This window comes from Argentina silus (genome assembly GCF_951799395.1).
Source record: "Argentina silus genome assembly, chromosome: 11".
NCBI lineage: Eukaryota > Metazoa > Chordata > Actinopteri > Argentiniformes > Argentinidae > Argentina > Argentina silus.
The window spans coordinates 17689421-17715774 of NC_139665.1; the positions used below are offsets into that span (position 1 = coordinate 17689421).

At 45.2% G+C, this 26354-nt stretch overlaps 3 protein-coding genes across 3 annotated transcripts in view; 2 read left to right on the forward strand and 1 right to left on the reverse strand.

The window, feature by feature from the left end:
- Positions 1-1070, forward strand: part of adcy2b (adenylate cyclase 2b (brain)) — a gene marked incomplete at its 5' end in the record, with an annotated part of 32720 nt that extends 31650 nt beyond the window's left edge. The window contains one exon of the mRNA XM_083679823.1: positions 83-1070. Coding sequence (XP_083535949.1) covers positions 83-235 — 153 coding nt within the window. The 3' untranslated portion in view covers positions 236-1070. The remainder of the gene's footprint in view (positions 1-82) is intronic.
- A 520-nt stretch (positions 1071-1590) lies between these two features.
- Positions 1591-3766, reverse strand: cfap90 (cilia and flagella associated protein 90; the record flags this gene model as incomplete). Its single annotated transcript, XM_083680484.1, has 3 exons — positions 1591-1770; positions 3006-3122; positions 3650-3766. The coding sequence occupies 3 exons, from the start codon at positions 3764-3766 to the stop codon at positions 1591-1593; spliced, it is 414 nt and encodes a 137-aa protein (XP_083536610.1).
- A 4653-nt stretch (positions 3767-8419) lies between these two features.
- The window catches only part of LOC310812058 (triple functional domain protein-like), a 56766-nt gene continuing 38831 nt past the window's right edge, over positions 8420-26354 (forward strand). The window contains exons 1-2 of the mRNA XM_083680459.1: positions 8420-8683; positions 19101-19151. Of these exons, the coding sequence (XP_083536585.1) occupies positions 8611-8683; positions 19101-19151 (124 nt within the window). The 5' untranslated portion in view covers positions 8420-8610. The remainder of the gene's footprint in view (positions 8684-19100; positions 19152-26354) is intronic.

The window sequence follows — 26354 nt, forward strand, 5'->3', positions numbered from 1 at the left end:
GCAGTTGATTTACCATCATGGGTTTCATGTCTGGCTTTTGACAAGACTACATATTCCTTCATGTCTTGTTTCTTGTCTGTAGGTCACCGAGGAAACCAGTCGTATCCTGGCAACGCTGGGGTACATGTGCTCGTGTCGAGGTATCATCAACGTCAAGGGCAAGGGAGAGCTCAAGACCTTCTTTGTTCATACAGAGATGACCAGATCCTTGTCCCAGGGGACTGTGATGCCGTGAACATTACAAACACACACTCACACACTCACACACACACAAACACACACACACACACACACACACACACACACACACTCACACACAACCAAACACAGACACACACACACACACGCACAACCAAACACAGACACACACACACACACACACACACACACTCATTAACAACCACACACACTGTACAAACATAGTGTACAGACTTGCCCATTTACCCATACAGAGCAGAAACCAGAAACCACTTCATCCGAGCTACAGACCAGACAGACGGCTGTACATATTACCAGCAATCTCCTTCTTTAGCTGCAGACATTATAGAGCAGGGGTGCATAGTTCTAGTCCTCGAGGGCAGCAGTGGTAGTGTACTGCTGGTTTTATTTTCTCTTACCTGATCAATTCATGGCTCCTATTGTCCACCCCATCTGATTATAAGGCAAGAGCGAAAACCAGTTGACACTGCGGCCCTCAATGACTCATGAGTTGCTAAACTCGAACACAGTAGTTTATTTACTGTTGGAGTGGTGCAGTGCAGAGCAAACTGAGATTCAGATGCAGTATGTTTATGTGTGCTATGTTGGCACCAAGGCTATTAGATTTTGTCAGATTGGACAACAAAATTGTTATAGTCATGGAATGTTTTGGTGCCAACATGGGGGATAGTTTGCCAATTCCTGTATTGAGTATTTATGACTGCTGCAGTGTTTCTGTCTCACTGAGAGACAGGGGAGACAGAGAAGATACAAGAGAAACTGGACTTTTGTATGACAACTTTAAAAAAAATCAAGAGGAAAATGTTTCCATGTTTTGATGCCATCTTTTTCTTATTCATTAAAACATTTGTATATAAGTGAATATGCCTCTTTTGTGTATCTTTGTATCAGTGATGATAACAAAATAAACAAACTGAGTGACAAAATGACAATGATACAATTGGAAACTGCAAAATAAAGCAAGAATGATTAAGTTACAAGACAGGGAGGATGAAGGTACAGAAACAACAGCTGATCATTATGAAGCCCAAAACAAAAGAAGTGTTTTGTTCAAATAAAGTATATTTATTCATCTCATAAACATGTAGCCATAACCATAAGTTCCAGTCAGTTAGAATCTCTGCATGTCATTATATATGATTTCTCTTTAAATATATGTTATCTCGCTATCGTTTCACCTAAAATAGATCTTTAAAATATATCTTTCAATAATCATAACCATCTGCTAATATATACTCTATCTTGTAATCTATATCTTAAAATAATTTCCCTAACTAACGTACCCTGACTAACGTACACATATTCTATTGTGCATATGTGCATATTCACATTGATAAAACCCCTGCTCTCTCTCCTGTTAAAAGAATAGCTTCAGACAGGGACGACTGATCCGTATCCCTCCTCCACGGTCCGAGTGATCCCGTTTTTCCTAAAGAATTCTGCTCGTATATGTGCTACACGCACAAACTGTCTGCCAGGCTTGTAGAGGAGAGGAGGCAAACGTCTGCCATACTCTGAAGATGATAGGATTGGGATAGGCCTTGAAGACTCCTGAGAGAGAGGGATAGAGAGTGCAAGAGTAGGAACAAAAGAGAGGGGAAGAGAGATGAGTAAAGAGAGAGAGCACAAGAGGGAAGAGATAGAGAGGGGAGAGACAGAAAGGAGTGAGAGAAAGGTAGAGAGAGAGGGACATGGTATACAATTGTTCAGCACCTCACAAGAACACTTTCCAATTATACACCTATCGTTGTGGGTTTCAGATATTCTGTGGGTTTTCAATGAATGTCCTCCAAGCTGTCATTAACCACAGTATTTCTTTGAGAAAATTAAACACTTAACTGAGTGTAATTAAAACCTCTAGTGTGAACGCCCTCTTAGCCAGCCTCTACACTGTTAAAAAAACTATTTTGCCTTTCAGTTACCTCAAATCCTGTTCTAATGTCAACTCAACAAGAAAACAATTAAATTGCTGAGATGCATTTTGGAGTTTTCAACTGCTCAGTAAATGTTGAAGAACTTGACTGAATGACTAATTTTGCCCAATTAATTGAACAATTTATATTGACTCAACAAGAATGGGAATCATGTCAAGTTATTCCCCCAAAGTAAGAAGTTGAATAAGCTTTAGATAAAGTTAATCCACCTTACTATCCTAAGTGGACATAAATCAACATTTTATGGCAGCTAGTTAACTATTTTATTCAAGTTGAAAAAACCTGGAATTTGTTACAGTGTATGCTTTCAATGACCCAGAAACTCACTTTTAGCTGTTTCCCTGACAGGCATAATTACACTGACATACTTTCAGTTTGACAGGCAAAAGAAGTAGTCCATCTGAATTAGTGTTAACAACCAACCACCACTGGCACACCGTGACATCCATCTGCTAGCTATACATCAATTTACTCATAATATGCACCTAGCCACACACCTGCTGCAGATGCACTCGCACCTGCTTCCATTCCATCACACTGGGAAAGGGGATGCCAATGTGTCATGAAATGATAGGAAGTTGCTAGCTGTATTCTGGCGTAATGCTATGTGGGTAGAATTTAGAAGTTTCCCTTCGATAGCATCGGGTTAACATTAATTAGAGATGGAACACAAACTGGCCTTACATAGACTCAGCAGTTATACTACTTATACCCTATGGGACAGCCCTTTTGAAGAACCCTTTCCACAGAGGGTTCTACGTGGAACCCAAACAGGTTTTCCCACAGGGACAGCCGATCAGAGTGAGGGGTCATTTATCTCCAACTTGTACCAACGCTAGGCTCATGTGTTACCTCACTATAGATGTCCAGTCCTCTGCTGTTGGAGTGCTCTCTGTCATCTCGGTGGAGTTTGTTATTATAACCCTCAGCCCGTCTGTACAAGCAGTCATACAAGTAGATCTCCTGGGCCTACACAGTAGAATAGAATAGAATAAAACACAATAGAGTGTTTCTGTTTATGCATCATCTCTCCAAACACCTGTCCCTTTATCCCTGCTAGTCACTGCGAGTTGAGACACATCCAAGGTTTTTCAAGGTTTTTACAAGGGGAACTTCAGCTGTTGGGTTCAGATTTTATTTCATAAAATAATTTCAAGAAAAATTTAAAAGATAAATACATTTTTAAAAAAGGACACTTATATTGTTGTATGGCGAACAAACACATAGTTGGTTCAAAGAATTCTAGCTAGCTTATGTTCATTTGAATTATTAAATAGATAATGATTGATGGAGTGGCTGAGGCCTTTCCATACAAAAACAGACATTGAATAATGTCCATATTGAGCTCATTGGGTTGGCTAGATAGGAAGCTAGCATTAGGTAGGTAGCCACTGTATATTCCAACCGTATCTTTTATTTAGACTTTGGCGTTGTCATTTAGCTAAGAAGAGGTTAACTTTAGCTATGTCTACTAACGGTACTAGGTAGCGAGATACCTTGGAGTCACAGTTGTAGTAGGTATTTTCTTTTGCTTCGGATCTTCTTGGTGGGATGTAACTGAATACAGATAAAGTCGAAACTGGTTTGGTTTTTGCCTCCAGTAATACATCCATGCTGTATTAGTTATCCTATCCTACTAGCTCCTGAATAAAGTTGCTTGCTAGATAAACGAAAGAAAATTGGCGTCTATGGTTGCTTAGATACGAATACAGTGCGCAGTCGCAGTTTCACCGAGAGAAAGAGGTCAAGAGAACAGCGGCTGTGCAGCTGATGTTACATGGTAACATTTTGTGTTCACGAATGCATCTGCAATGCAGGTTAAATGTACCTTCAAAAAGTGTATGGAAAAATGCAACTTAATGTTGCAACTTAATGTTAAAATGTTAACCATCTAGCCTGTCTGACTGATCTCTCCTCAAATAGGGGATAATAGACACTCTTTATAGCACTTGAGGTTTATTTAGGCATTACATAGTGCTATTATTGTTGTGATCAGCCACCATAGTAAACAGACTGACACAGTGTCATGGTAAACAGACACAGACAGTTACAGTGTCATCGTAAACAGACTGATGTAGACAGCACCACTGACTTGCTGATTGCTGCATCCCAATCTGTTTAATATGTGCACTACTTAGCTCTGCTCTGATTATGTGGATTACAAGTGTTTTGGGTGTGTGTGTGTGTGTGTGTGTGTGTGTGTGTGTGTGTGTGTGTGTGTGTGTGTGTGTGTGTGTGTGTGAAGGGGGGGGGGGGGGGGGGGGGGGACAGATGTGCAATTGCAATACGACAGTATCAGTGCCTTTTGCACCGTTTTGATTACTTCTCTGATATCCAGGGCCATTGACGGTTAATGGAGTGGATGAGAGAGCAGCATGGGGAAATTAACCACGAGTGCCATTGGCAATCACAGTCATTTCATCCCTCACAAACACACACACATGAACAAACACATGCACGTAAGCACGCACGAACATGCGCACGTACGAACACGTGCACACACGCATGCACACACACACACACACACACACACACACACAGCAGAAGACCTATGGGTTCTGCCACAGTCACGTTCCCAAACCCCTCTATCTTTATTTGTGCGTCTGTTCCAGTGATCATGCCTTGAGGGAGAGCATTGATTACCCTGTCACATCGATCCTATTACCAACTGTCACTCTGTTACTTCTCCTTTAGTGCCTGCTGGTGGGGCAGACTTATGCCACTTGTGTGTGTGTGTGTGTGTGTGTGCATGCATACATGCGTGCGTGCGTGCATGCATGTGTGCATGCGCACACACACCTGTGTGTGTGTTTGTGTGTCCATCTCTCTCTCTCTCTCTCTCTCTTCCTCACCTGCTGTTGTTATTCTCTGCCTTCACATAATTACAGAGGAGCAGCAGGAGATAGGCCAGTAAACGGCACCCCACACTGAGCAGTGTGCAGGCCTGGGATATTACCCAGCCTCAGGAGAGAGACGGGAGCGAAGAGAGCACTCAGTAGCCCATTAAGGGCCTCCAGGAATAGACAGCACCATGCAACAGTTCACACTTCAACTGAACAGATGTCTGATAGTGTCATAAGACTATTGTCTTGAAGGGCAACCTTTTCAGTGTGTGAATAGAGAGAGGAGAGAAAGATAGAGAGGAGGGAGGAAAGAGAGAGAGACTGGGTGGAATGGGGTAGGGATGAGATGAGAGGAGAAATGTATAGGGACAGAGAAGAAAGAGACACAAAACCTGCTTGCTTTCATTAGGTTCTGGGTTTGTTTTTCGCGGCTGAGACCCAGGAGTTGGGTTATGAGGCTGACATTTGAGAGTGACATATTGATATTTGTAAAGCCTCTCTATGGGAATGAAGCACCTGGGTCATTGAGTCCTTTCCTGTCAATAGCACAGGTTTATTAAACCATGAAGGACACACACACACACACACACACACACACACACACACACACACACACACACACACACACACACACACACACACACACACACACAGTACACACACACATCAAAGAACAGACTTTGGCTCCTAGAGGTCGAGTGACTATTCGTTTTTTTCACCCGCAGATTAATTTATCCAATAAGGCACACTCAAAGGACCACCAGGGAGGTAGCGACAAACACACTCACATGAGCTGTGGCGCGCGAGTTCGGAAAAGAAAACCTAGCTGGATACCGTCCAGCACAAGAGCTGCTGCAAGAGCAAAAATAACACATTGTAACAGTTGTAAACTACACTCTCCAACAACAGCAAACTGCAACAGAACTGTACTTTTACAAGCCCAACGATTACGAGAAAAGAAGACCTCACTTCATAACGTTCATCCATTTATTACAGAGCACCTACATACACCTCTGAGGATGGCAGATGATTGACTGTGGTTAGTCTGCCATCTGCTGGCCAATATCTGGAATTACAACAGGTCCATTCATTGACCAATCAAGTGCTACAGATCTGATGCAGTTTTCCGACAGTGTTCACTGACAGTCTTCTTTACACACCTTCATGTTCACCCCATCGGAAGACATGGGAGTGACTGCAGAGTATGAAAGACGTGTAATTAATTCACCACTAGCCATATTGCTAACCTCAATCATAGACGTGTCTTTGACAGAGTAAAATATTTGTGTTACACTATGTCTTGAGCACTTAACTATGTGAATTTAATATATTGTACACTAATGTACTTGTATTACATATCGTATTCATTTATGTGCATTGCTCAGAGGTAAATAGAACCATAAATCAAGAACTCATTCATACCCTGTAAAGTCCAATGTTGAAATACCGCCAATGCTTCACTTGTTGATTGTTATTTTCGTCATTAGCCTTTTTCTACAATCATTCAATCTCAAAATTCTGATTTATATCATACATAAGGGAAGTATATGAAGATTATGAAATTGCGTTTTATATTCCCTAAAATATTTATTAAATTATAAAACTGAGGAGACTGTTGCAATAAGATAATGTGGCATAAGCTGTGAGTTATAAAGGACAAGATAACGTGGGAACACTCCTGCCTCTGCCCTGTGCAATAAAGGGCAGCACTGAAAGCCTAATGTTATCGAGAAACTCAAACCATCTTAATGAAACCATTACATCAAAAGGTCAAATTTGCATTTTAAGATTAATTTATTATTAGTCATTACAGAGTCATCAATAAATCTTTTTGTAAGGATGAAGGCACGATTGTTATACATCTAGTTTCATTCTAGAATAGAAATAACATCATGTTTGCAATGAGTCTATTATATGCGTGTGTGTATGTGTGGGTCTATTCATGCTATGATGAATCCTGTTTTCATTACCAAAATGACCCTGGCATTGCACAATCGATCCCTGTGCCAGACGATGTCCACTTGATGTGAAAGACAACCTCCATCACAAAATCACTAAATATAACACAACAGAACATTGTGGATTACTAGCCGCCTGCATGTAATCCATAAACATGGTAATCCATAGACAATCTCTAATATGCAGCTCTGGGCTGGAAACCACATTGGCATAACTAAGTGCCTTGTAAAAATCGTTGTGGGTTATTTAGGAACCATTTCTATATGAATGTAAAGCAGTCCAGCAATTGAAAATCTTTCAACCATTTACGTGAATCCCAGAGACCTAACTATGTATGGAATCAGAGGTAGACCCACTCTAGTCCTGCAGGGGGCATTATTTCATGGTAAACATTCACTCATACACATAATTCACAGATCATCAATGATACACAAGAACATTTAGAAAGTATTTCCCAAAAATGTAGATGCAATGGTGGATCCCCACCAGCGGACACTGATATATGTTTTTGAGTAGGCTTGCAGCTACTATAGCATGCCTGAAAAGTATGCAACAGCATCATTTGTCAGTACCAGAGTTAAATAATTACCCCCATAGGAATTCTTAATTTGTGTCAGGCAGGCACATACAATACGTTTTAACCAGGCACATATAAATTCATAAAAATCACATAACATTATATTTCCATAACACATAGTTAAAAGCAACACATTTTCAGCAAGCCACTACAATATAGTGCATTTAAATGGGCGTGGAGGGGGGTCGTAATGAATGAAGACATGGAGCCTATAGGAGGACAGAGCATAGTGTTTTTCTTTCTTCTTATATACTGTAATTTGCTCCTAGCCATATACAATCCAGTTTTCATTCATTGTTACTTTACAGCTGGACGTATTAATAACTTAATATAATTTGGTCTCATTCATTTGGGCAAATTATTTAATTTTGGGGCAGATTAGACAGATTATAAAGAATTACACAGATTTGTAGGATACACATCTGGTATTCACTCGTTTTAGACACACTGTAGAACATACAATTGATGTTGCTTTACTCTTCGATATTCGATATAGTAGGCCTACCTAGAAAATCCTCAAATAGGCATATATTATTAGGTGCTATGACATAGGGCTACTGTAAACTCTCAAATTGATATTTATCCAATCCCATGTCAAAACAGTACGACGTGATGTAGCTGTCATGACATACATGTAGGCCTACTCATTTACATTAGGCTACTGATTTATAAAATCACTCATTAACAATTCACACTGCGGTCTGTTAGTCGGTGACAATGAGGTCGGCGATCACCGACTGCGTCTGTCTGCACGTTTCCGAAGGTTTCCGGAGATTCACCGAAGAGCGACCATAGAATTACAGCGACCCAGCCCCTCCCGTGTCCCACTGCCCCCCTCCTCCCGTCTACAGCGACTCTCCTTTCGGGTTCCACTCGGAGGAGGAACCGGTGGCTGGCTGTTCATTTGTATTATACCCCAAGATGGAGGTTTGCTAATGGCACTAGCATCTAGGAGTGATCCTATCCGTCCGTGTGTCTTGGCTGACGCCTTTCAAAGGGAAGAACAGATTTTTGTCTTGATACTTTGAGAGGAATACGGTCTGCATTGGGAATTTAGCTCCGATCCAGGTTGGCAACCATGAGCTCGGGGGAAGGCGCGGAGGAGATGTCAAAGGACACCGCCGATATAGCGGCGTTCTTCAAGACTGGTGGTAAGTCCGACAACCAGAACAGACGATCGGACAAGGCAAAGTGACAAGGGCCGCTCCCGTCGGGCGACATGAGGGACATTGTTCCCAACTGAGCAGTCTGTTTTCGGGCGCACTGTCACTAGGGGTGGGGGAGGTTTTATACCCAAACTAAACATTCAGCTAGCCGTCGTTCCTCAATTGGGGAATAAACAATCGATCTCAAACGAATGGCTGTTAGCTATGTACAACTAATGGTGCTGTGAAAGCAGTTGTGCATTTGTTGCCCAGTCATTAAAATGTAGCTCAGGAAGCTATCTGACTGGGGACCACGACTCTTGAGCTCGCTAGATAATAATGCCAGGCAGCTGCTAGCTTCCTGCTAACGTTTTGATTAGCTTCACATAAAGTCAAGACTTGCTTGCATACGACATGGCCTAGCTTTCTATTAACTAGCCAGATAGGATTTCGTTTGACATATTACTCGTGGTATCATATTTGAATAGATAATCAAATATACTTGTATTGCTATCGATTCACAACCGATTAAGCTTAGATAGCTGCCTACTAGCTAGCTATCGTCATCCCTCTCAGTGTGTGAATCAATTTAGCCAGCGTTGCGAGCCAAGCCTGGAAAATCTGGCATCAGAAGCAGCTCGCTGTCAGATGCAAGCTAACGTGAACAAGACAGTGTGATTGAACAGAAAACGTTTGCATTTATTTGTTATCTAAAACGTCTGTAGAGAGACAAGACAATCGTTTCTGAATGAGCTGTCAAAATTCAACACAATCGAGCGTGCTATGTAAACAATACCGTGGCGTGGCATGCAAGTGCAGCTAATATAAGTGCTATAGCTGTCTGGCATGATGGCCCACCAAACTATAGCACCAACAATTAATGAATTTAATCTAACAATTAAGTGATCTGTGGTATGCACGATCGATACATCAAAGATAAGCATAGGTACTGGTATGTGTTGAATAGTCACGGTTAGCTAGCAAACAGACGGACGTGCAGCCATAAAATATCTGGGCCTACTACACTGACTGATGTTGCTACATTAGTAGCTAGGTTGCTAGCAAGATACATGGTAACTTGCTACAGCTCGCAGATGGAAACCTGATAAAGAATGCAGCCCTCAGGTATAGTGCCTCAATTAATTCTTCCATTGTTGAATTAATGACTTTAAGAAATTAGGCTTCGGGTAACACTTAACCTTAAGTTGCCCCTACACCTGTGTAGTAACAGTGCAATGTCCAGTCATTACAATATGTTGTTACATAGTCATTGGTGAATTACATAGCAAATGGAGTTGAGCTTTTATGTGTTATTAGTATAGTAACGAGGAACAGTCTTTATTCCACTTGTGTTCAACATAAACCTCTCAACTCCATTACTGTGCAATGACACATAAATCACCAATGTTCTACCATGTTGCAAATGCAATGGTGTGACTAGTGTAATTACAGAGTTACTACACAGGTATAGGGGAAGCTCGATGTAACGTGTTACAGGCTTGTGGTTATCATGCAGCTAGACTTTATTCTTATAATAACACACACACACACACACACACACACACACACACACACACAATAGAACTTCTCATAAATGGTTGCAAATATATTTCAATGCATTTATGAAACAAACCCATTGCCCTAACCCCCCTTGTCAAAGATCAATTGATCAGATCAATCAAAGGTTGGCAATTGACCCATGACTAAAATTAAAGAGGAATGGGAGATGCTAACCCTGTCGGCAAGCTGCTGCTCTGACTCTTTTTGGAGAGGAGACAAGGGAAGGACGCCTCTGTAGACTATTGTGATGCACCCTTTGGCTCCACTCAGGGTCTGTCTGTAGATAATAACCCACATGAGGAAGTGCTGTATCCACATTACAGCAGCCCACTTCATGTGATGGCTTCCTCTTTTCTCCTCTGAGGGAGGCAGGGCTACAACCACAAAAGCCTGTGGATTTCATCACTAACCTCAACCCTCACTACCATGACCCTATTCTAAACCTTAAAGGCACAATCTACGCTTTCTGTCCCAATAACTGTTGACCTGAAACACAACTAAAAAGGAAACAAAGGGAAATGACTGTTCCTCATCTTCTTTGTTATTTGTTTTTACAGCCAGGACATGCAGACACTTGCAAACACTATTTGCACTGCTCAGTCCTCCAAAACGCGTCAGGCGGAAGTGTTTTTACCAGCTATAGAACTTACAGTGTGGATCCCCAAGAACTGGTCACACTGGCCCCCGTACCTTACCTGTATAGTAGTAGCCTAACTCTTATTAACATATTAACATGCTGTTGGTAGGCCTACATTTGTAATTGCTTAGAAATTCTGTTGTAATTTGCATGGGTGCACCTTAATGTAAATGTGTTAGGCTGCCTATAAACATAAACAGTCCCTAATAAGTCTGGCCTAGATGTTGCTGTAGGGAGGGTTATTATGGGAAATCCCCGCAGTGTTTTGGCACCCTTCTGAGAGTGCCTGGCAACCTGTGAAGCGATGCTCTATTGTCACTGCGGGCGACAGAGCTGTGATTGACAGGTTGGGTTGAGTCATCGTTTGTGTTTGTTTGTTTGTTTGTGTGTGTGTGTGTGTGTGTGTGTGTGTGTGTGTGTCAAGCCCTCTCTCAATAGTCATCTCTGAAATGTGCCGTGAACACCATGACCCTCAATCTCTATCTGTAGAAACACAGATGGTGAACTGTGTATTTCAGGGTGCTGTTGAATTCTCTGAAGCATTCCCACTGTACAGTGGTAAGCCCATCTACATCTGGGTTAGACATACAGTATACATTGGTAGTATGTGAGATCACCTCCCCTCTTGCAATGTAGACATTTGGAAATGGCATGAAATGCATTTCCATAACCCTATCCCGCTGCCGACGACATGTTCTAACATATTTGTGTATTGCCTAGCAGGGCTGCACGATATAGACAAAATATGATATCATTTTTGCTAGAAATTGAAATAGAGATTTTGATGTGTCAAACACTTTGGTGAACACTTGATCTATCCACTTGACATGGTTGAAGACAAGTGTCAAAGTAAAGAGTAAGAGAACCACATTTTTTGTTTTATTTAGTGAGTGTCAAAGAGAAGCCAATATTGCAGCCTCTGGCCATATGGATATTTCCACATGTTCATATTGTGATATCGATAGGTATACGATATATAGTGCAGCCGTATTGCTGTATTGTGTTACTAGTAGGAGCTAGCTCAGTGTCACTGTTGGGCTCCTCCTCATTGTTTTCCCCAGACTTTCTCCCTGTTGAACTCCAAGCCATGTTCGAACATGCACTCGGCTCAACAGCTAGCCCCGGGCTGAGCTTTTCTCTCCTTTCTCTCTCTCTCTCTCTCTCTCTCTCCCCCCGTCTCTGTTTCTCTTCCGTCTCTCTGTCTGTCTTTCCCTCTCTCCATCTCTCTTTCTTACTCTGTTTGTCTTTCTGACTCTCTCTCTCTCTCTTTCCTGTCAAGTTTACACTGACAAATTATGACAATAACATCTCTCTCTCTCTCTCTGGGGCTGAGGCCAGTTCCATAGACCTGACAGAGGAATGGACTTGCCGTGACTTGTTTATCATCACATGCACTCATAGGCTTATGTTATGCTTTTGTCTCTCCCACCCTTATCACAGTGCAAACACAACCAACGGCTGGTTAGGATCGCCTCCTAATACATACATCAGATGCTATCTCTTATTCAGTCTACAGTGCAGTGTTTTCTCTTAGATAAATGGTCTTCAGACGGGGCGCAAAGTGTTGCCATTGCTTCTCCACAGCCATAAATAAAATAGGCTTTGGTTGTTTCGACCAGAAAGGTAAAGGGGTTCATACATTACATCACATTGGCCTAGTTCTATGGCAACCATGTGAGCACCCCCTGGGCAGTACTAACCAATGATAGTCAACTGACCTTTCCAACTTTGAACCCAACCTCCCGAATGGAATCGACAGAAATAGAACTACAATCCACACACTCATCATGAATGGATGAATGAATGGGTAGCTCTGAGGCAGTAACATAGCGTCCAGCTCTGGAGTCGACCAAACTCTCTGTGGAAATGTGAATGGGTCCTGCTGCTCAGAGTAACCTGATCCAGAGCTGGTGTGATGACTCAGGCCCATTCACCCTGTCTGGGGGGGGGCGGCTGGGGGTCTGGAGGTCTACACACACACACACCCACACTAATGGGTATTGATCCTAGAGATGGAGCCCAGTGATAGAGGTCTCTTGACTGGCACTCCTCCTTTAACCAATAGTAAGTCTACATCTAATCTATAGGCTATATGATGCAACACACTTGTGTCAATGTATTTACATGGCCAACAGTCCACAAAGCTGCAGAACATGTACATTATCAGGAATGGGATGTACTTCTGAGGCCATCATGTTTCGCTAGCTAGCTACACAGGGTATTAGGAGTAGACAGAAACCTGGCACACTTAGGGGGTCTTCAGGACCAGGATTAGGAGGTGATATCTGTACCTCAAATCTGGGAATGATCTCCCTGCCAGACTGAAGAGCTTTGGCCAGTCGGTTTGGATTACAAAAGTGTGTGTGTGTGTGTGTGTGTGTGTGTGTGTGTGTGTGTGTGTGTGTGTGTGGATATGAGAGGAGAAGGGTAAATCTATCTGACACTCAGACATCATGTGGTTAGCACAGGGGAGTTCACAACACAGTCACAGCTTTCCACACACGCACACACACACACACACACAAATCCCTTCTTTCTCTATGTTGCCACTCTCTGGCTCGCCGTCTCACTCTCTTCATCCCTATGTGTTTTTCTCTCTCTCTGTCTGGGGTAAGGTCGTGCTGACCTACATTCTGTGCCCCCCTCCCCTACAGTAAGCTGTCAAGTACACACACACACACACACACACACACACACACCCAATGAAGGTTCCACTATTGGGCAGTTGAGAAACAGGTAGAATGTGAGAGAGGGAGGAGGAGTGATGGAGAGAACCGTTATGGAGGAGTAATGACTGAGAGAACAGTTAGGCAAAGTGAGTCAGGGGAGGAATAAGGGACGTCATAGGAATGGGAGGTGTTGGAATAGGAGGGATGGGAGTGAATTAGGATGGAAGAGAGAAGATAGGGAGTAGATAGAGAGGATGAGAAAACAGAACAGTGTGTTGAGAAAGAGAGAGATAATTAGAGAGAGAGAGAAAGAAAGATTATTAAGTGTGTTTTAGAGAAAGAGAGAGGGTGAGAAAGCATGACTGTTGTGCTTTCATGTGGTGATGACGGCTTTAATAGCATTACGTCTAAGTGTGTTTAAGTGGTCGTACAGAGAGAGAGAAAGAGATGGAGGGAAGGGAATATGGAGACATCGCTGTGTGTCAAGGTGATGGCTCTAACAGCATTAGGTGTGTTTAGGGGTGAGAGTTCATTAGATTACACACTGTACTAATCTAATCTATCCTCACCATTCACTGGGATTACTGAGTGGGTGTGAGTTTGTGAGTACAAGAGCAGATTAGGAGGTCAAATAGATGATGGACGGGTAGAGAGCCAACACAAACACACACACACACACGCACACGCACACAGGAGATCTGAGACTGTCGTTGCGTCCCACTAGTATTTAATCACATCCTTTCTCCTCGCCCTCCAACTCAAAATGCATTGGATGAGAACATCAATGGGGAGGAACCTTGGATGTTCCCCTCCAATGGGTTTTTGAGAAGGAAGCGAGGCTGGAGGAGGTGAGGAGAGACGATTAGGACGCACCCCGTGGACCTAAAAGGCTGTGTTTGTGTTCTTTGTCAATATACTGTTGGGAGGGAGGGTGAAAAGGAGGGGAAGGATTAAGAGGCCGGTGGAGGTGCTGTGCTGTCCATGTGGGGCCGTGGGTCAGAACAGAACAGAAGGGCTGAGGCTGAGGACCCAGCTGGAGGGTTGGGTTGACAGGGCATCGGCATGACCACCGTGGAAGTAGACAGTGCGGTTTCTAGTTGAATGCAAAGTAATTACTGTACAAACTACCCTTGTAACTTACCTTGCTTAGCACATCAAACAGGGTACAGGTCCTAATACACACACATGCAATGGGGCTTAAAATGAAGTATCTTTGCCACTTCAAGTGGTGGCGATCTAAGATCACAATGAAGGCTGTGCGGCCGGGATAAACATTGACAAAAAAACCAGTTAGTGAACTCACTAGAATCATCCACACACACTGTTCACATTGCAGGAGGGCAGTCTGAACTAGCACCAAACTCCCAACTGCAAGATGGCCGACCAGGAAGTGATCTCACATTTGATAGTCAACGGGGGTTAAGACTGATGGGGCGATGAGTTGAAGCGGGAGGGAGAGACATGGCGGTGTAATGAAGGGCGATGCTTCACACAGGTTAATCACCACTCTGATGTCACTCCTCGGTTCCTATGGAAACACCGCTCTCTGCACTTACCTGTATGCAGACCAGACCAGACCAGACCAGACGGCCAGTAGTTGGAAAGTGTGTGTCTGTGAAGACAGACACACACACACAAACACACGCACACACATGAGTCACTGCCCAGGACACAGATAAGGATATGGGTCAGCTGATAAAGTCTGAGAGGGAGAGTGAACAGTGTCTATAGTCTTGACACAGAGCAGTGTTATAGAAGAAGGCGCTGATCATTCACAGAGTCAGCTGTTCCTCCACGCATCAGCTGACTATGAGGTTTGAGATGTTGGGATCTAACGTTAGGCAGTTAACGTTATTAAAACATATGTCCCTTGCTCATCACGTAGGCTAATCTGTGAATTAGGCTACATTTGGGTTTGCGATGCACCTTTTTTTTATGTTGTTTTGGCAGATTTTTAGTGAAGGTGTTACAGTTTCGATCGAACCACCCCCTCCCAGAATATAGCTCAAGACGGAAAGTCTCTGGGTGCCTACTGTGGCTGGCATCGACATCACAGCCTCAGACACACACACACACACACACACACACACACCCTCCTTTCTATCACCCCTCCATGTGTCCAAAAAAGAGGTCGTCCCACTTTCCCACTCTCTCTGTCACTTCCGTGGCGTGATCACTAATTGGTGTGGGCTTGGGGACACGTCGAGCCCTGCCACCCTGTCTCTCACAGACTGGGAAGTGAGAAAGGTTGGAGGAGAGAGGGGGAGAGAGAGAGAAAGAGGGGGATGGAGGGAAGATAGAGAAGAGGGAGAGCGAGAGCTAAGTGGGCGTGCATTCGCTCACTTTCCCTGCATGCTGATGAGAATTTCCTTCACGTGTAAAACGACCATAAACAAAACTGTGAAACGGTTGAATGTTTTTCATACTCCTGTCAGAGGGAAGACTGGATCCTCAGACTGATCCAAGGAGGAGGGAGGGAGGGAGGGAGGGAGGGAGGGAGGGAGAGCAATGAAAGGGAGGGAGAAAAGGAAAGAAGGAGCTTAGAGAGAGAGAGAGAGAGAGGGGGCTTAGAGCCTTTTTCATCTTTTCATTATAATTCAATGAACGGTAATAGATCTATGGTAATTCAATGTCCTACCAATAAAGTATGATTAGAGTTCAGAGATTTAATTGAAGCATTGATTGATTATCAAAAAGAGAGAGAGAGAGAGAGAGAGAGAGAGAGAGAGAGAAATAACTAGGACAAGTCCTGAAAGACCATTGTACTCTTTTATATCTGGGTCTCTAGTGTGTCTAAAAGTGCTGTCTCACACTCACCCCTCTCCTCTCTCTCTCTCTCTCTCTCTCCCTCCCTTCCTGTTCTTTCTCTGGGTCTGAAAGTGCATTCTCACTCTCTCAGCTGGTTTGGCCAACTTCTGAGCCCTCTCTGGCCATGCTAATTCTCGCGGTCCGGGAGTCGGTTAGGCGGTTTAGAATTCTGTAAATTCCGTGGGATGTTACGGGGTGGAAGCTGCTCTGGTTTTGGCCAGCGATCGTCACACACTCTGGTCATGCTAGAAAAGAACAATGTCAAGAGGTCTAACTCTAAAACTCGGTTTGAACCCTCACCCTGACCTCAACCCCTAACACGACCCGCCTTTTGGCTTGACCGTCTGACCATGTTTAGACTCTTCAGACCCCAGGGAGGGAGAAGGCCTAGTCTTGTAGCATGTTAGACCAGGGGGATGCTTCTCAGAAAGGAGGGGTGGCGTCGTAGCAACCCTCTGGCTGTGCCTACGTGTTGACGAGCTTGTGTTGGCCGGACGTCAGAACTCGGAACATAATTAGCCTTGTGTGTTATAGTAAACCCGCCCTACACACACACCCACACCCACACCCACACACACACACACACACACACAGACAGAAGTAGTGTTAGTAGTGTGATGCAGAGGGTCAGATGATATGAAATGAGTGTGCTTGACTTTAACAGTCACTGTGTGTGTGTGTGTGTGTGCGTGCGCGCGTGTGGGTCATTGATACCGCTGCTAGCATGGAGAGACTTGTGACTGGAGCTCCTCAGGAGGGGTTGTGTAGTACTAGTTGCTCTAATAAGCCAGGCAGACGGGGCTGAGCCGGGAGGAGAGAAGTAACAGAGCGGTAAGACAAGACATGATGCATTGACTTCCAGTCTTTGACTCCCTGTGTTGTGTATATCATAGAGCGCTATTGTCTGTGGGAGCATGCCTTAAATGAGAGAGGAGTTGTCGTCGTGTGTGTGTGTGTGTGTGTGTGTGTGTGTGTGTGTGTGTGTGTGTGTGTGTGTGACTCAAACGGTGAGTGTGTCTGCGTACGCGCCGAGGCGGTGAGTGTGCCTGCCGGGAACTGGTAGGAGGGAAGCGGGGCCCCTCGTAAAGGGTGGTCCTGTGTTCATGTGAAGCTCAAGAGAGTGTGTATCGGAAGGGATTGAAAGCTGTGCATGAATCACTGTTTACAGGAGGTGTGTGTGTGTATATATATTTTTCTTCTGATTTGTCATTTCCTCTACGGACATTCAGTGTGTGCGTGTGTGAGAGAAAGAGAGAGTGTTAGCCTCTCTGTAAGCGGCTGGGGGACGTTGTAGCAGTAGGCAGGTCTTGTTCTGTTCAGTGTGTGTTCTGTAGTTAGATTAACCTACTTCTAAAGCAGCCAGAACTCAGAAGGAAAACCTATTTTACTTCACTAGGAGGAAATCTGAACCTGACGTGTGTGTGTGTGTGTGTGTGTGTGTGTGTGTGTGTGTGTGTGTGTGTGTGTGTGTACGTGTGTGTGTCTGTGTGTATTTTGGTTAGAGAAGTTTTACCACTGACTTTGATGAAGCATGTAGCCAAGTTGGCTTTCTTAAACTGTACAAGAGAGAAACGCCTACAGTTCATATTGAGAAAGTCTGTTCCTCTTCAGACTGGGGTTTGAGCCGAAACGTTAGCTGGAATCACTGAATATGTAGGCTACGTCTGTTCTAGCTTCTGTTTGCATTGTGTTAACATTTGTGCAACAGCTTCTGTAACAATATACATAGCTCATTGTCTTTGAGGCTCCTTTGGGATTGAAAAAATGTCAAGTATGTTCATGTTTGGTCTCTCTCTCTCAGTTTTATAACTTATGATCTCTTTCTCAGTAGAACTCTCAGAAAGAATTGTAGTCAAGAAAAAAATTCCACACATGGAATTTGAAGGGGATGGAATTCCACAAAGTTTCCCCTCCTCTCCATTCTCTCCCTGTGTGTGTGTGTGTGTGTGTGGGGCTCTGGCTTTGCGTGCGCACATGAGGCTCAATAACATTACTCAGTTGTTGACTGTGACACACAAGTGTGTTTGTGTGTGTATGCATGAGGAGTTCCCATATCCCCCACTATGTATTGAATTTTTTACTGGGCTGTGTGTCAGAATAAACCAGAATTCCAAAAGCTGATTAATTTTCGTCAGGGAGGAAACAGGAACACAACAGCCTGAGTGACCGCCTGCCCATCTAGCCTATCACCCACCACTCAGCTGTGAGGTCACAGCGTAAACAGGAAGCGTGTGTCACAGAGAGCATGTGCTACTGAGTCAGCCTGAGTTGTTTACATGTTTGGAGCACGTGATGATGATGATGACAAAGACGACCATCTTTCTATTCCCAATAATGTCAACAATGGGACCTGCTTTCTAATGAGAAGCCATTTGGGCCTAAGTTATGGTTTGTGAAAAGCAGCATGATGAAGTTATAGTCAGAATGCCAACCTAATATGATGTTGTGACTCATGTCCACATTGACCAGTAAACTATGTGTTAAATTACCTAAGAGGTTCAGAACGAGTGCCTTAGAAATCCGTCCTTCCTTTCTCTGGTTTTATACAGTAGTTGTTCTATCTATCCTGTCATGTCAGACCAGGGCTGTCTGGGAGGGAGGGAGGGAGGGAGGAAGGGAGGAGTAGTTTAAAGACTGTCCATATACTTTGTAGTTTGGTTCACTAGTGAAGAAACTATATTATATAGGACCTACTGCTGGTGATGCTGATGTGTTGTTGTTGTTCTTCTCTCTCTCTCTCTCTCTTCAGACTGTTCCCTCCCTAAAGAGCCAAAAGGAGATGTGTCAAGTCAGATAGCAGGTAAGGGCTGTCTCTGTACACACACACACACACACACACACACACACACACCGAGAAATGTCTTCACTTTTCAGTCGTCTCTGTGATCTCCTGCTCCCTCCAACCTTTCAATTGGTTTGTTTTGACTGCACCTTCTGGCACACAGACAAAGAGATGTGCAATTGATGTGTGTGTGTGTGTGTCTGTGTGTGTGTGTGTGTGTAACCCTCACTGCCTTCCATCTCTATCCATGCCTCCCCCTACTTCCTATCTTCTCTCCTCCATCTCACCCCCTGTCTCCCCCCTACCTCTCTCTCCCGCCATACATCACTTCTTGCTCTCTCTGCTGTGATTGGCTACCTGTCTCTAGGCGCCTGTCTCCCTAGTGATGCCAGGCATTTAGTCGAGACAAATGAGGCCAGATGCCCTCTTCCTCTCCTCCTCTCGATCCCTCCTTCCCTTCCACCCCTCTGGCTCCCTCCTTCCGTTCCACCCCTCTCTACCCTCCTCCTCCCTTCTCTTTCTCTTCCTCTCCCCCCCCCCCCCCCCCCCTCTCTCTCATATTTCTCTTTAATTTATGGGTGCTCACTGCTGGCCCATATAACCTTATCACTACTCCAAGTCACCATGGCTTGATGTGTTTTGAAGGGTGTCAATGCCAACACTTGGGTGTGGTTACAGTTGTGTGTGTGTGTGTGTGTAGTGAAGTCATTTTTCACTTCCTGGTATGAAGTATCACTTCCTTGTTTTGGGGCGTGGTTACAGCTTGTTCCTCTGTTAGGGTGAACACTGCTCTCTAAAGCCTTTAGACCAGTCCATCTGGTGACCTTCTCTCCCACTGGTCGGAATTGGGTGGATGGAGAGGGGGATGGGGGGGATGAAGAGAGGAAGGGAGAGAGGGATGGAGAGATAGTAGGGTTGCGTAAGCATTTTAATGCCTTTGGACCCTGACAGATGTGGGTTGAGGGGTGCTAAGTCAGTATGAGGGGTCTAGGGCGAGCTTATCCTCTCTCTCTCTCTCTCTCTCTCTCTCTCTCACTTGGCACTGCCAGTGACCTCTCTTCTCTCCCTCTCCCCTTCTTTCTTCTCCTATCCCCCCTCCCCTCTCTCTCTCTCTCTCTCTGTCCCTCTCTCTGTCCCTCTCTCCCCTGCTGTGTTTGGGTCGCTGGGGTAACCCTGGCCTGTGTTCCAGTCTGTTACTCTAGCCTGCTATTAGAGGTCTGGGCGGATGGAGAGAACGAGGAAGAGAGAGGCGGAGGGAAGGAGAGATGGCTCCTCTCTCCGGGGAAAACACAGACTGTGTGGAATATGAAAGGACATCACACGCAGAGATGGAAATAAAGACATAGCCTATCTGTAATGTTAGAGTAATGTTAAAACTACAGATGGTTTTAGAAACTGGGAGTGTGTGTGTGTGTGTGTGTGTGTGTGTGTGTGTGTGTGTGTGCACGATCACGCTCACGCTCACGCCAGGGGGTGCTGGTGCCAGCTGTACCCACAGTGAGGGCATTGTTAGAGTGCCACAGCTGTGTCTGATCAGACTGGCTAACAGCCAATACGATCACTCCCTCTGTTTCAGCAACCAATTGGATTTCTCTGTCTCTTGCGGCGGCCAATCAATTTGGGAGGAGGGATGTCAAAAACTAGGCTAATAGGAGCAGAGAGAGAGAGAGAGAGAGAGAATTGTCTAGTAAATAATTACTGACAACAAGCTGGTTGATAGTGGCAGAGAGAGAAGGGGGAGGAGAAACAAGCCCTGTTATGCCCTGAAGACAGAGAAGCAGAGAGAGAGAGAGGGAAGGAAGGAAGGAGAAAAGAACAGAGAAGAGAGAGAGGAAAACCATGCAGTGTGATACTGATGGCGTCTCCACTGTGACACCCTCTAGTGTCTGTCATCTATCACCCACATTTACCTGACACACACACACACACACACACACACTGATCCAACTAGAATGTAGGCTTGTGTCTTCAAAGTGTGTGTGGGTGCTGATGGAGGGAATGTGTCTGTCACATGAAAGCAGCTCAGGTTCATGTCGTCTTGCTGCTCTGCGAGGCTGTTTTGGAGTGGTGTCTGGATGGTTCCTGCTGATGGTTCTATCCCATGAACACACTTTTCCCTACTCCTGTTTCCTCCCTGCTCCAGAAAATAAATCAGCTTTTGGAATTCGGCCAATTCTGACACACCAGTAAAGAACTCAACTCATGCGGTGGATATGGGAACCCCTCGTACACACACACACACACACACACGCATTCCAGGCACACACACTCTTTCTCACACACACACACGCACATGTGCGCGCGCACACAAACGGCTTTTTTGGTAACCAAAGCTGTGTGTGTGTGTGTGTGTGTGTGTGTGTGTGTGTGTGTGTGTGTGTGTGTGTGTGTGTGTGTGTGTGTGTGTGTGTGTGTGTGTGTGTGTGTGTGTGTGTGTGTGTGTGTGTGTGTGTGTGTGTGTGTGTGTGTGTGTGTGTGTGTGTGTGTGTGTGTGTGTGTGTGTGTGTGTGCGTGCGTGTGTGTGTGTGTAGGGCTGGTATGAAGGGAACTTGTCTCCCCCCTCTGCTGTCCATACCTCCCTTTCCATCTGTTTATGTCCTGGCAACTGTTACATACTGAGAAACACACACACTCTCTCTCTCTCGCAAAACCAAACAGCTCATGTGAGTGTGTTTGTCACTACCTCCCTGGCAATCCTTTGAGTGTGCCTTATTTGGTAAATTGTTCTGTGGTTTGAAAAAAACCCCAACAAAGTCTCACTTGACCTCCGAGCCAAAGTCTGTTCTTTGATGTGTGAGTGCTGTGTGTGTACGTGCGTGGGTCATGCAGCTAAACAGAGTACAATTGCCACAGTCACAGAGAGGGTCAGACATCAGCTCTCTTGACTGTAGTCAGAACCACACGCACACGCACACACACAATTACGTGGAACGTGGCCTTGTTCGGACACTGACCGTGAACATGATGCCATGGTCATCATTCTACTGATGATTGATGTGACGAATGGTCAAGTTTAATAACAAGGACACGAACACACACACACACACACACCAATAATGACGAGATGGTTTTGACCTGACATACCCACTGAGGTATGGTCCAGACATATAAGAGGGTGGAGAAGATGTCACATGTCTCTCTAACCTCCCTATCTGTCCCAGTGTCCCCTCCTTCCTGCCAACCCTCTCTCCCTCCTCTTCTCTGCTGGTGTGTGTGTGTGTGTGTGTGTGTGTGTGTGTGTGTGTGTGTGTGAGATATACTTTTTTATACCGTCCTAAAATGTAACAAACAAAAATAAATAAATAAATTTGAACAAACTAAACGAAACAGTTGGATAGCATAATACGATAGCTTAATAAGAAGCATCACACGCTGCATTCGTAATAATATAACTCGTCTCATGTCCTATGTCATATAGCCTATAGGCTATCATATCTATCAAATGTTGATTTAGTTACCGTTATGAGACTATGCTCTGGGAGTCCTACTTCCGCTTGCTTCTTTCGGAGCCAGCTGTGAGAGGAGGCGGCGGTAGCGGCACGGCAGGCTCCGAGGGCCCGCTCTGTCCGCTGCCTCTGGGCCCGCCTTGCGGTTGTCACCGTCAGATTGAGGTTGTGGCCAAAACAGTTGAGCCATCGCCAAGTCAGCCGTTAATGGGTGTTTCAGTTTGAGGTGCGAGTGTAGATTAGTTCCCATTAGTGTTCCCATCTCTGGCTGTCATCTTGTTCATGCAAATCTTGCAAATAACCTCGTCCAAATCTGCAGGCTCTCCTTTATCGTCGGGTCGGGACCCGAAATGCTGCCATATAGCAGCAATGGCATTTTGTGTCTGTGTGTGTGTGTGTGTGTGTGTGTCTGTGTGTGTGTTGGACCACTTTCAGGATAACCCCATACACCCCCTACTTCTTCATCCCTATTACTGACAGTGTGTAAGTCTCCTGTTCTCAATCACACACACACACACACACACACACACACCAAGAGGGCTCTGGGAGAATTAACCCGCAGAGATTAAGAGCAACTGGGATAAAGCCTGTTCCTTTCCTAAACCCACACAGGAGGTGGATGTCGCGCTTTGCCCCTGTTAGCCTAGCACCACCGCAGACAGACCAGAGTCTTCTCTGTGCTGGACGCATGTGTTTACCTAGCCTAGCCTAGCATTGTTGGAGGAAGAGTTAGCGGCGGAAGGACAGGAGGAGGGAGTACTATCGCTGTCTTGTTCCTCGTGGCGTCTATCTGTTTTGGAATAACACACTGTGGAAAGCCGGGATTACTTATCGTCGGAATTGGGAAGTCCTTTCACTGTGGCTACTGGGCTTTTGACTCTGGCCCCTGGACTGCATTTCCCGTCAACCCAGCATGGAATGCAAACTGTTTACGATGGAGAGTGTGGCATCACTGGTGACCAATCACAGTTGGCAATATGCCCAGACTGGCTCTGCCCTCATCCATCTGACAGGTATGCTTTATGCTGATTGGTGCCGGGGGGAGGCTTGTCCTGATGTTTATTCTAGGTCACTTTTCTTTAATTGTTTCCTCAAGTGAATCATTGTTTGAGTACAAGCCCAGTAGTTGACATTGACACTACATGTGCACTGATGTGAGAATGGATTGGATGTGTGGAAAGCTGTCCACCATGTTGTTTTGGCAGCAAAGCAAAGGGTAAGAAAGGAGAAAGCCAGTTTTACAGATGGAGTGAGAGAGACAGAGAGACTTTCTACTGAGGGAGAGGGGGATGGAGAGAGAGACAGACAGACAGACTTTCTACTGAGGGAGAGGGGGATGGAGAGAGAGACAGACAGACCTTCTACTGAGGGAGAGGGGGATGGAGAGAGAGACAGACAGACTTTCTACTGAGGGAGAGGGGGATGGAGAGAGAGACAGACTTTCTACTGAGGGAGAGGGAGATGGAGAGAGAGACAGACTTTCTACTGAGGGAGAGGGGGGTGGAGAGAGAGACAGACTTTCTACTGAGGGAGAGGGGGATGGAGAGAGACTTTCTACTGAGGGAGAGGGGGATGGAGAGAGAGACAGACTTTCTACTGAGGGAGAGGGGGATGGAGAGAGACTTTCTACTGAGGGAGAGGGGGATGGAGAGAGAGACAGACTTTCTACTGAGGGAGAGGGGGATGGAGAGAGACTTTCTGCTGAGGGAGATGAAGAGAGACAGACAGACTTTCTACAAGGGAGAGTGAGGTGAAGAGAGAGACAGACAGTGTCCCATCTTTCTCAGACTATGTGGTGATGTTAGGGTGACATCATCGTCTGCAGCAGCATTGCAGGCATTTACTTTCTTTCTGTCCTTTTCCTCGTTCCCTCGTTTAATTTGCTCATCCATCCTTGCGCTGACCAGCAGCTCCCATAAATCCCAAACTTCCCCTTAACGATTGGGTGGTGCTTTCTCTCTCTCCTCCTCTCTCTCCCCCCCTCTCTCCCCCCCCTACTCTCTCTCTCTCTCATCATTGACGAAGCCAGCTACCTGACCTTGTGTTATAGCTGTATCAGATGTGTGTGTGTGTGTGTGTGTGTGTGTGTGTTGTTGTGCCCTGATCCTATGGATTGTGGCCCGTGTCCCGGTGGTCCTATAAGCGTGTAAAGCTGTGTGACTGTGAGGGTCTATCGCTCTCTGGAGTCCTTCAGCTTTCAGGCACACACACCTCTCACATGTTGCTAAAGAGGTACGTGCGTGCGAGTGTGCGTGCGAGTGTGTGTGTGTGTGTGTGTGTGTGTGTGTGTGTTCTTTGGCTCTGTTCTCTATGATCATTTCAGCTGGTATTATTTCTGTTCTGTTTTATGACCTGGCTAGTCTATATTTAGCTGGCCCTGTGGTGAGCTGCTGCGCCACTTTCTCCAGTCCCAGAACACAACTCGGCTAGAGGAGGTGTGTGTGTGTGTGTGTGTGTGTGTGTGCGCGCGCATGTGTGTGTGTGTGTGCGTGTATGTGTTGTGTGTGCATGGTGAGAGATAGAGAGAAGTGTGTGTGTGTGTGTATAAGAATGTCTATATGAGTCTGTATGTATGAGAGTGTGTGTATGAGAGTGTGTGTATGAGAGTGTGTGTATGAGAGTGTGTGTATGAGAGTGTGTGTATGAGAGTGTGTGTATGCCACTGCTGTAGTGTAGGGTTCTTTTCTTTCTTTATTTTTTTTTATTTTTTTTATACATTCCTCCAACGTGGGACCACAGACCCGTACTGTCCGGTCAAGTTGCGGTCAGGAGCCTCCAGGCTATGCTGTCAGATGGCAAGTTTAGGGTTGCACAGTGGTCGGACTGCTGCAGTCAGTTAGTCTTCAGGTCAGAGTGGTGGTTGGGTTACGGTTGAGTGGTGAGGCTGCAGCATGCTGTGGTCATCGAGGCCAATGTTAATCCCACTGTGCATTTAGGGATTAGGAAAGAAAGCGGCTAATTACTTTTAAAATGCAGCTCAAACGTGACGTCACCAGCACCGTTTCCCTCTCTCTCTCTTTCTCTCTCTCTCCATCTCTCTCTCTCACTCCATCTCTCTCTCTCACTCCATCTCTCTCTCTCTCTCTCTCTCCATCTCTCTCTCTGTCTTACCATAAGTACAGAAAAGTTGCTGATATTACACACACACATACACACACACACACACACACACACACAGAGAGAGAGGAGGGAGGGGCGCAGGGGTGTGTTAGGATTGGAGGGGAGGGGGAGGTTTAAGACTCTAAGGCTATTAAATGTGGATCAGATGACCAGTGTAGTGTTGGAGATCTGCTGAGTGAGAGAGAGTGTGTCGTCTGTCTGTCTGTCTATGTCCATCTGTCTGTCTGTATATCATCTATCTGTCTCTCTGTGTTATCTGTTTGTGTGTGTGTGTGTCCTGTGTGTGTCCTGTGTGTCCTGTGTGTGTCCTGTGTGTGTCCTGTGTGTGTGTGTGTGTGTGTGTGTGTGTGTGTGTGTGTGTCCTGTGAGTTGTGTGTGGATGTACGTCGTCTGGCTGTCTGTGTATCTACATTTGAGATGGCTTCAGAGACATTTTGTGTGTGTGTGTGTGTGTAATTGACTATAACTGGGGGGTGTTAGTGCTCTGAGGAGTGATTCAGTGTCAGTTTAACTGCTGTACAGTAGTGAATTCACACAGCCCTACAAGGCTCTCACTGTTATAGTTTTCTCACCACCAGCTCTCTACCTGACTCTTTCCGTAAACACACACACACACACACACACACACACACACAGACACACAAACACACACCTT